Genomic DNA, 11,104 nt, shown 5'->3' on the forward strand with positions numbered 1-11,104 from the left:
AAGCGACCGACAAAGCTGTGCCACTCACCCTCTTTTGATCTTCCAGTCCATGGGTAACCGGCTTTCTCTTCTGCTGTTGGCTGAACTCAGAAACTGATTCCATCTCCCAGGAAGAAAATCCCCCTCTCTCCTTCAGTGATGCTTCCAGATCCACAGAGGAACAAAATAACCCAGGCGAAAAGTCATGCATGCACCCCGCCAGGCACAGCTCCTGCCAGCCCAGGAACCCAGCGCCACCTGTTCAAAGGCCTTCCCGACTTCCTAGGAGCCCCCCGCGAAGCTCCCGCGCCATCGCTGCCTTAGCAATGAGGGTGGCTGCTGCCGGCATCGTGAGAGCTGGGCCGCTGGGTTTCACTTCAGTTCTGAGACGCCCTTCCCGAGAGCCCAGAGGACAGGTTTGGGCAAAGATGAGTCCATAGCCTGGGGCACAGGCCACATCACTGCCCCAGAAAGGCTTTCCTTCACTGCCTCCTTGGCACGGATAATTTATATGTCAATAACAGTGTAAATGGGCATTTAATCCACCAAGCTGATAATATCCACATCCCTCTCCGGCAGCCCCTGACTCCCATAAATCACCACAAACGCTGCGCGGAAAGCCGCCCCTCACAGTTCCTGCGCGTGTTCATCACAGAGGTGGCTCGTCTCCCAGGCTGTCATCTTCCTTCATGGAGTGAGCCCCAGACCTGAGGAGAGAACGTTCAACCGTCAGACTTGTCTTTCGTGGAGAAGCACAGGTTTGCGCTGTCTTCCCCACCATCTGCAGCCACAGAGAGGCCTAACCCAAGCTGCAGCCGGTGCTCTTCCTCCAAGCCTCTCGCTCCTCTGAACACATCCATGGATGAGCAAGCTCGGGGAGGCTCACGGGTCCCCACTTCCCATAGCGAGAGACACACAGAGGACCCTGTCCTTGAAACAGGCATACCCGAGCTGGAAATGAGTTCTCTTTCAGACCTGAGTGGGGTGCATCATCATCATCATCATAAAAATAAGGCACCATGGTATGATGAGACAGGGAGCCAATGGTCTGTGAAGCAAAAAGCATCAACATTTCCTCCCCGATTACAGCTGCGGGAGGCAGCATATGGCAGGCAAGACACCAGGGTCCACTGAGGAGGTTTGAGAAGGAGCAGCCTAGATCATCAGAGAGCTGAAAAGCGACCGAGCCACGAAGCCGCGTTTCCCTTCCTGGGAACCTGCAGGCAGAGGAGGCACCCAGTCACCTCCTGACTGACGTCACAGAAGCTCGGAGGGACAGGGAGGGAGGAGAGAGGAGGGGACCTCCGCACCAAGGAAAACACTCGCACTGGGTGTGCCCTTCCAGGAGTGGCCAGAGGGCTGGGAACAATCAGAGAATCCCCAGGAAGATACATAAATAATCATTGATTCCTCCTCCCCCAACACCAGCACCACCAGAAAAGAGAGGGAAAAAAAGGACAAAGCCCTTTACTAAAAGGCACTCGTCTCTTGCCAGCATTTCCAGTCAACACACTGACCATTCTACAATGCCGGCTGCGCCAGCCTCCGGGAGAACTGAGGCCAGATCCGGCCACAGCGGGCCCCCGGCAGAAGCCCACAGACCCTCCCTCGCAGCTGCCCTGACCGGTGGCTACTTTGGAATAGGGCCGAAAAGCCGTCCCCCGTCACAAAAGACTGAGATGAAATCCAACAGCTAGAAAGCTGGGCAGGCAGGGATTCCGTTCAGCTCAGTGCCAAAGCAAGTTCAAAGGCAGACAGGAGACTCAGCCACAAAGAGCTTGTGATGAGGGCGCAGACAGGTGGATGTGTGGGAGAGAAGCCGCAGAAGGGCTGTAACGCTGCAGGTTACCCAAGACACACACTGCAGTCTACGCCTTCCTATGCCCCAGGGCAGGGCAGGTTTCTGAAGGGAATTCACGAGTCGCAAATGTTCAGGATTTGGCAAGAACTGAAGAGGAATGGAACATCCAAAAGAGGACACTTAAGGGTGGTCGACATTAGAGGGGGCGTGAGTGAAGCCCTCTGCTGGCCCAGGAAATAGCTGAGCTTTTAGAGAGAGGCTGGTGCCCCCTGGTTGCTCTTTACCACAACCTCTTCAAGGGATGCCTGCAACCCTGAAACCTCAGATTCATGTTCCAGACCAGAATGCAAATAAACTCAGGCAAACTGGCTCCACACACGACCCTTTCCTGAATCTCAACTAGATGACTTAGGCAGAATTAGATTTGAATCTCAACTCTGAAACTTACTATGTGACTTTGGGCAAGGAACTTAATCTCTCTGAGTCTCAGTTTTCTCCTCTAAAAAGTGGGGATAAGGACCAAGATTGGAAAGCTCAAGAGACCATCCACTGACAGAGAATAAGTAATCAAAAGAAAACAGCTACTAACATTTAATGCTTGCTTTATGTCAGGCAGATGCTACTGCTTTACATATTCATTCATTTAGCAACTGCCAATTATCTTGCTTCAATTAAGGATTCTTAACTCCATTTTAGAGATAAGGCAACTGAAGATCAGAGCAGTTGAGTAACTTGCCTCAAGTCACGCAGCTAGGAGGTTGTGGGACTGGGATTCAAACCCAGATCTGACTTCAAAGTCACTGCTCCTATTCACTGGCAAGACCACTGTTACTTGGCTTTTCACAAGCAGTCTGAGGCCAAAGTCCACACTTTTTACAGCTCCTTGGCTTTCCTCATGATTAATAATAAAAGAAAAATAACTGTGCCAAGACGGGTCTCCTACTTGGCAGGGCCTTCCCCAGGGGGTCTGCTTCTTTCGCCACTGAGGGCTCTCTGCTATCTGAGAACAGCCCTGCGCTCTGCACCAGGCCCAGTGCTGGAGCTCCCTCCCCAGTGAGACCCTGTCACATCCCATCACACCAGCAGGCGCGCACACCCCCGGTGTACAAGAGGACAGACGCTCTCGCCACAGAAATACCTCCCCAGCAGCGGGGGAGTGGGCGCGTGTTCAACACCTCCTGTGAGCCTTTTGTTTTTTCTGGGAGTCAGTCTCCACCACTTTGGGGGCCCTTGCTGTCCCTGTGCTGGAGCCAGGGTGGGGAGGCATTACAGAAGTCAGGGAGAGGAGCAAGGATGCTGTTGTCAGCTTCCATTGCCAATCTGTTTCCTGAACTGTGGGCAGGGAGAAGGGACTCCGCAAGAGCAAGCCCTAATGCAAATTTCCTGTTTTCTCCCCTCCTGGAGAACACTCAGGATGTTTCAATACCCTTTAATAAAAAAGACTACGGCAGGATTAAGAATATTTAACTGGTTGAGAAGTCAAGATGTTTGCTGGACTGATCCCTAAAGGCAGCAATATATCAGCAGCTTCTCCTCTCCGTGTCATAAGGCAGCTAGGAGCAGCTGCAAGGGAAAAGGGGATCAAGGAGAAGACTGGACCAGATTGTACCATAAAATGGGGCACTGGGGTGGGGGTGGGGGTCCTTCTCTGTGAAGTTCAGAAAACAAGCCCAGCGGTATTGAAGACATCCTGAACACACTGCCAAGGCTTTCTCCCTCCTGGTCCAAAAACAGGCCCCACGAGGCTCCAACCTCCCATTCCACATCTGCCCAAATCCTCCCTGCCTTCTGGTCACTCCCAGGGGAAAAAAAATTAAAGACTGGTTTGGAAGTATGACCCAGGCAGAGAAGGGCCGGAAAAGGATCTAGTCTCAGATGTAGACGGATCCTTCGGAGAAGTCCACTGAGGTCCCTTCCGGCAGTAAAAATCCATTCCCTGGGAAATGCCAATTTGGGAGTTCAGGTTCAAGACAAGCCACAGGCCAGGCCTTCCCAGGTGCAATGCCCTCATTCCTTCTTCCTGGGTATTGGGAATGTGAGCTCATTTTTAATGTTTTGGCAAAACAGCCTTTTTAAATTCTCCAAAGTTTTCAAAATTGGGCAAAGCCCCTTTGACCTTCTCCTCATTCCTATCCCTCTGTCTTGCTGCCCCTGTTCCCCTCCCCCCAATTCCCTCCCCCAGGTAGAGGCTGGGGCTGGGGAAACTGGCTTTAAACCTGACCAGTTTCACCTTATAACTTGGAGTTAAGCTTCTGAAACAACAGTACAACCATATTTTGAATGGGCTAATTAACACTCATCACCAACACAGCATTTTTAATTAGTCTTCCGCACCGATGGGGGAAACAGAGGAGCTTCTTGGAGACCTAGCCTTTCATTAATCAATCAATAAATAAGTTACATAAGATGTAAGAAAGAGAGCCAAGGAGGGATGGCGGTTTATGGGCTTGATTTTTAATTTGGGGGCTATCTGGCCCCAAAGGGAGCCGGCCTAGCTGGCCACTTCTGCTAAGCCGCCAGGGAGGGCTGACCCAGCCGCCAACCTCAGCGCCTTTATCTGCTTCCGGCGAGTGGAGGAGCAGGCTCCCGCCTCCGCTCTGAAGAAAAGAAAGGATCACACACAAAAATAAGTCACCGGGGCCCCAGCTGGGCAGCACAGGCCGCCGGGATCCCTTTGCTTGCAAGAAAGGAGCGGGCTCAGCGGAGCGCACACCCGGGAGGCGCGGCTGCTCCCCGCGCTCGGGCGCCGCCGCCCTGCCCACCACCCCAGCCCGGCCGCCCGCAGCTACTGGGAGTCCAGAGCGTGGGAGAACGAGTCAGAGAACTGGAGGCCCAGCCTCGTTGCCTCCAGCTCGGATGCTCCTACACGTATAGCCAGAGATACAGACAGACACAGACACAGTGAAGGGACTCAAACGCAGACTGATACAGGCAGAGTAGACACTCGCAGACACCCAGACATACACAGACAGACTTAAAGACACACGTAGACCTACACACACCAGATACCTTCGGAAGCCCAGCTCACACATGAGGATGCACACCTACAGAGCGATACACACAGGAGGTACCAGACCTGCACTGAGAAACATATTATACGCGGCTGAAAAAAAGGCACGGGCAGAAAACACGTACACACGCTCATAGATACAGCAAGGGACAAGCACGCAGCGAGGGGAGACACATACACAAACCCCAAACACAGAAACACACCGACAGAAGGATCCACAAATACGGCCATACTCACCACAGACACAAGCACCCGGAGAGAGCGTTCCCAGACACCCACGCCAGCAGCCAACACGGGGAAGCAGACGCAGGGATACATCCAAGGGTAGACTCATGCAGGGGTGGGGGGCTCAGGCACACAAACACAATACACCCCGAAACACAGGAACACGCACAAGAAGGCACCCGGTCTAAGGCGCGCACACCGAGAGGAGCACAGCCCACTCCGGATGGGGGCGTGTGCAGCGCGGCCGCAGCCCCGGGAAAGTGCGCCCGGGAGCTGGGAAAGCAGCGCCGCGGAGCCGCGCGCCCTGGGCTCGCCGGGTCTGGGGAAGTTTCCCAGCGCCTCCGTGAACAAGGGGCCGCGGGTCGTCGGCGTGCGCAGCTGCCTGTGCGTCCCGGGCTCGGTCCCTGCGCTCTGGCGGGGCGGCTTCGCGAGGCCCCAGGCCCTACGCCCGGGCTCGGGAGCGGAGGTGTGGCCCCCGGGGCCCTTCCCGCGGGGCCGGGCCCCTCCCGGCCCCCAGCCCTCGCCCGCGCCCTGCCCGAGCCCCCGAGTCCCGCCGAGAGCATCCCCGAGCGCTCTCCTCCCCGCCCGGCCCGCTGCGCGGCAAACTTTCCCCTGGCCGGTCCCGGCGCAGGACGACCCGGCCCGGCCCAGCCCCGGAGACCAGGCGCTGGGGCGCCTACCTGCGCCCACGCTGGCTTCGCGGAGCCGCCTCCTCCAGCCGGTCTAGCCCCGCACTCCGGCCCGCGCTCCTCAGCGCGGCCGCGGCGGCTGCAGCCGCTCCTCGCCCTCCGTTACCCGGGAAACCGCCTCCTCCTGGCTCCCGCCAGCCAACCAGCGCCGTTCACATGGCGCCCCGCAGCCAATCCGCGGCCTCACCATCCCGGTCCCCTTCAGGGTGCCGAGCCCTTTCCCAGGCTAGGGGACCTGCGAGAGAGGCAGGGGCCTCTCAGAAGCTACTGCTGCTCGCCGGAGGACCCTGAGGCGTAGGGAAAGTCTCCCGGTCCCGACTGTTAGCGCCCTCCTTCAGCGGGACGGGAGACATACCTGACACTCCCAGGATCGCATCACTGGATGCGACGCCTTGGGGCACCTTGTTCAGCCTTCTACTAAAACCAGGCATTCTCTGACAGGTTCCCATTAGGGAGCTGTCCAACCTATGTGTATCTACATCTCCTGACGGAGCGCTTGCAATCTCCAAAGACAATGCTTAGCGCCTTCCCTGATGCTCAGCTCCGATGTTATAAAGAGCAAATTCTTTACAACATGGAACTGAAATCTGCCTCCATACCAAATCCCACTTCTATGCTCTTGAACACAGAGAACAAGGCTGCCTCACTCACCTAACAGCCCAGCCTTCAGAAATTAGAAGGCAGTGCAAAAAAAAAAACACCTCTCGGTAGAGACTTCTGGCAGTTCATTCATTGTCTTCCGTGTTCTCCCAGGGGCATTTTGAAATCTGAGAAGGATGAGCTTAGTTTATGCTCATCTACCCCTCTTTCATGGAGCCATCTAGTGTATAAGTACCCAGATTGTGAGAATCTCAAATTAGACTTCGCAAATAAGACTTTAACTGCTGAACAAAAAAAAAAAAAATCCTCTCACCTCCTAAGTTGAGGGCAGGTCCCAAAAGATGAAGAAAAGGGGGAGACCATACTTATCTAGAGAGGACCTAGAGTGGTTACCTATCTCCGAAGACCTCGAGTTACCCCATATCATCCAATCGAAATTTGCCCCATCACATGAAGTGCCCAGGGTTCTTGAGAAGGCAAGGGGTCTTGGCAAGGAGGAAAGCCAGACTGCAAATGCCATCAGGCTGGAAAGTCTGTGCACAGTCACAGGCAGGTCTCTCCAGACCATCACCTGGTGAGGACCTCCTGAGCCCAGACAGCTCATTGGAGCAGGAGCTCAAGACATGTGTCAAAGCAGAATGCTAGTCCTACCACTGGGCCCCTGGTTGGGTGGTAGAGGAGATTCCAGCTCAGGAAGGAGGGTGGTGCACTTGTCTGCCATCTGAGCAGGAGGGATTGATGAGGGCAGCGCCAAGCACCACACCCCATGCCTGATGGTAGAAAGGGGCTGGAACCTCTTATTGACAGCAGAGGGCTCAGCTGCAAGGATGCAGAGATGGCAGAGGTGAGGGAATTGAGTTGAGCTCAAATGAAACTTATGCTCTTGCTCACCCAAACTTGTCCACATGCATTCCACTCCTGGGTCCTGCCTCAGAGGAGCCCTTTGAAATTGCGCATAAGACAGAACTGAAAAATGAAAATCTAGCCAATTACTGCAAGTCACTCTGAGATCATGCAAGAAAAAAGAGATTGGGGGCTGATGGCAGATGACATCCTGCATCTGTCTGTAGGGAGTGTGGTATAATTAGAAGAACACAGACCTGAGTCAGACACCCTGGTTTGGAATCCCATCTCCACCATTTATCAGCTATATGATCTTGTCTCTGAACCTAGATTTCCTCATCTATAAAACAGGGAGACTAATATTTCCCCTTACAAAGATGTTCTGAGGATCAGATGTGATCATGGGTGTGCACATGCTTGGTAAACAATAATGTATTTTGAAGGGCTTTTACCAATAGCCCTTCCTAGGGAGAGGAGGATTTGCCAGGCAAAGCCAGTGGCTGGGCTTGTGGCCTGACCTTGAGCCTCTCAGGTTATTGGTACATATCTGTTCATTTCCCCAAGTCTGGTCCAGGTGGTTCTTGGCTTATTTTCACAGATGGTTTCAATGTACGACTCTAAGTAACAACCTTACACCTATCAGCAGTGAGCAACGTGGGGAGCAGTTTCCTAAAAGAGCTAGGGGCCTTTCTTTCCTGCCACCACGCCCCCTGCCCCAGTCCCCACCCATGCACTAGCATCCAGGATGACAGAAGGTGTTCTATAAGGATGCAGAGTGTGTCTCGTTCTCTCTCACACACGTAAATGCACACTGTGATTCCCAATGAGAGTTACTGTGGTGACAAAGGCCTTAACACTTACTGCCCCCTGCCAAGACCATTTTTGCTTCAACTAAGGATGCACAGGCTAAAAAAAAATTATATCCTATCTCCCATCTTGTATTCTAACCACAGATCTGTCCATATCACCTGGAGAAAGGGCTATTTTGATGATAAAGCATTCACTTTCAAAGACATCAACAGACAGGAACCAGAATGTAACCAGGTCTCCCAGAAATTAGAATTGCAAGCCTAGAGACCATAGCTACTCTCTCCATACCTTCAGGAAGGGACTACTGCTTCTCTTATATCCTTTTCTACTTCCTCATGGCTCAATGTGGCTCCCAGTCTCAAGTGTCTACATCAGGATGTCCCAGTGCAAACACCCAAAACATTTCCTACAGCCTCTGGAACTTAGTTCAAATTCGCAAGAGAGAACCTGATTGGTCATTGACCTCTCAGTCAGATTAGGGGTCAGTGTCTTGTCCAACTAGCAGTGGCAAATAGGAAAGGAGTCTTTGTATGGTTAGGCAATGTTAGACATTTGTAACACATGGACACGTGGAGGTAAGCAACGGTGCTAACCCTAAAACTGATCCCACTGCACCTCAGTTTCCTTGCCTTCAAAATAAGGGTTTCCATTATGCCCTCATTTAGAGATTGGGAAGCTCTGAAAGAAGTATATTGTGAAGTACTACAGTAAATCAAAGCATGTTCATTTTTCTTTAATTTAAGGAAAATATTTCAACAGAGAAGACTCAAGGAGGGAAGTGGATGTGGCTCAAGTGATAAGGCCTCCACCTACCACATGGGAGGACCCATGTTTGATCCCTGGGCCCTCCTGGTGAAAAAGAAGGAGAGAAAGCGCACCTGTGTGGCAAGCTAAGTGCCCACACAGTGGGTAAAGTGCCCACATGGCAAGCCAAGTGCCACATGGTAAGCCTAATGCCCATGCAGTGAGCTGAGTGCCTGCATGGTGAGCCATGTGCCCATGTGAGTGCCCACATGGTGAACCAATGCCCATGCAGTGAGCCAAGTGCCCGTGTGAGTGCCTGCATGGCAAGCCAAGTGCTCACATGGTAAGTTGAGTTCTGGCATGAGTGCCCTTGTAGTGAGCCAGTGCCCATGTGGTGAGCCAGCACCCATGCAAGTGAGTCACGCAGCAAGATGATGATGCAACAAGAGAGACAAAGAGGAGAGTCAAGATGAAGCAAAGCAGAGACCAGGAACTGAGATGGCGCAATTGACAGGGAACCTCTCTCCACATCAGAGGTCCCTAGGATCGAATCCCAGTGAATACTAGAGGAGAAAGATGAAAAGAGAAGACAAAAAGAGCAACAGACACAGAAGAGCACACAGCAAATAGACACAGATACCAAAAACAGTGTAGGAGGGGTGGGGAAGGGGGCAGAGGGGAAAGAAAAAATCTATTTAAAAAAAGAAGACTGTAGGGAAAAGTCCCCAGTCTTAGGCCTCTGATAAACAGGCCAGGTTTAATAGATTCAGGTCAGGTGTGGACTTACACATGCTGAGTCTCAGAGAGGTAATGTCTTTTTTTTTTTTTTTTTTTTTTTTTTCTTTCCCATTTAGACAAATTTATTTATTTTTATTGCCTTATTTTTTTTTATAGTTTATTTATTTTTTTTTGATTTTTTTTATTGACTTTGTAATAATATTACATTAAAAATATATATGTGAGGTCCCATTCAACCCCACCCCCCCACCCCCCCTCTCCCCCCCCAACAACACTCGTTCCCATCATCATGACACATCCATTGGATTTGGTAAGTACATCTTTGGGCACCTCTGCACCTCATAGACAATGGTCCACATCATGGCCCATACTCTCCTCCATTCCATCATCCAGTGGGCCCTGTGAGGATCCACGATGTCCGGTGATCACCCCCGAGGCGCCATCCAGGGCAGCTCCACGTCCCAAATACGCCCCCACCTCTCATCTCTTCCTGCCCTTCCCCATACCCATCATCCACCATGTCCACTTTTCCCAATCCAATGCCACCTCTTCTATGTGGACATTGGATTGGTTGTGTCCATTGCACCTCTATGTCGAGAGGAGGCTCAGATTCCACATGGATGTTGGCTGCCATCCTCCCATTTTCAGTTGTAATCACTCTAGGCTCCATGGTGTGGTGATTGTCCTTCTTTAACTCCATCTTAGCTGAGTGTGGTAAGTCCAATAAATCAGATTGTAGGTGCTGGAGTCTGTTGAGGCTCAGGACCTGGCTATCACATTATCAGTCCAGAGATTCAAATCCCCTAACTATATCTTAAACCCCAACGTTAACTGCACCTCCAGCAGATTAGTATGAAAGTCTTATGAAGGGAGATCCCATCTGAGTCCAGATTCATCACACATAAACACCATTTCCAGAGAGGGGCCATCTGCCCTGGTAGTAAACCCCATCGGCCATGACCATAATTCTCATGGGTCAGAGAGGTAATGTCTTAATTGCAAATATGTTCTTCTCCCAAGTTTCTAGCCCTCTTTGAACTGAGCATAGAGCCAGTTGGTTAGCAGATCAGGAAAGGAGATGGAAAATGGGCTTTTCCACTTCATCCTTTTGGAATGTGAACAGTCATTATCTTTGGAGGACAAAAACAAAGGTTACTCTGAGAATTCCACCCCAAGCCCTTGGCAGACTTAGTTGTTCTCTCCTCTGGAATCCCGTAGCATTTTGTGCTCCTCTCTCACAGCATTTGTCCCCCATCATACCACCATCTCTTTTCATGTTTATCTCCTTAGTCATCCGTTCATTGATCATTCACTCAATCCTGCAACAAATTTTATTGCTCAATAAACATTTATAGATACAGCAGTGAACAAGGAAAAGAAGGTGCCTGCTTTCATGGCGACAGGGGAGGAAGATGGAAAATAAACACATGTTTAATCAAGATAATTTGAGAGACTAATTAGAGCTCTGCCGAGAATAAAAATAAGATGGTATGATAGGGAATGACTAAGTGGCTACTTTCTCCTGGGAAGTTGTAGGTGACTTCTTTTAGAAGAAATTTAAACTGAGACTTGAATGATGAATAGGATCCATCCATGTAAGAACATTCTGGGCAGAAGAAGCTGCTAATGTGAAGGCCGTGAGACAGACGACCCAAGGAACAAGCA

General features: G+C 51.5%; 1 protein-coding gene across 2 annotated transcripts in view; it reads right to left on the reverse strand.

Annotated features, from left to right (window-relative positions):
• Positions 1 to 5,820, reverse strand: part of NAV2 (neuron navigator 2) — a 741,011-nt gene extending 735,191 nt beyond the window's left edge. The window contains exons 1-2 of one of the 2 annotated variants that reach the window (XM_071218148.1): positions 5,696 to 5,820; positions 29 to 686 (exon numbers count right to left, since the gene is read on the reverse strand). In XM_071218148.1, coding sequence (XP_071074249.1) covers positions 29 to 190 — 162 coding nt within the window. In that variant the 5' untranslated portion in view covers positions 191 to 686; positions 5,696 to 5,820. The remainder of the gene's footprint in view (positions 1 to 28; positions 687 to 5,695) is intronic. The other variant, XM_071218149.1, reaches the window with a different exon arrangement.
• Between the last annotated feature and the right edge of the window lie 5,284 nt (positions 5,821 to 11,104).

This window comes from Dasypus novemcinctus, chromosome 10, assembly GCF_030445035.2.
Source record: "Dasypus novemcinctus isolate mDasNov1 chromosome 10, mDasNov1.1.hap2, whole genome shotgun sequence".
Classification (NCBI taxonomy): domain Eukaryota; kingdom Metazoa; phylum Chordata; class Mammalia; order Cingulata; family Dasypodidae; genus Dasypus; species Dasypus novemcinctus.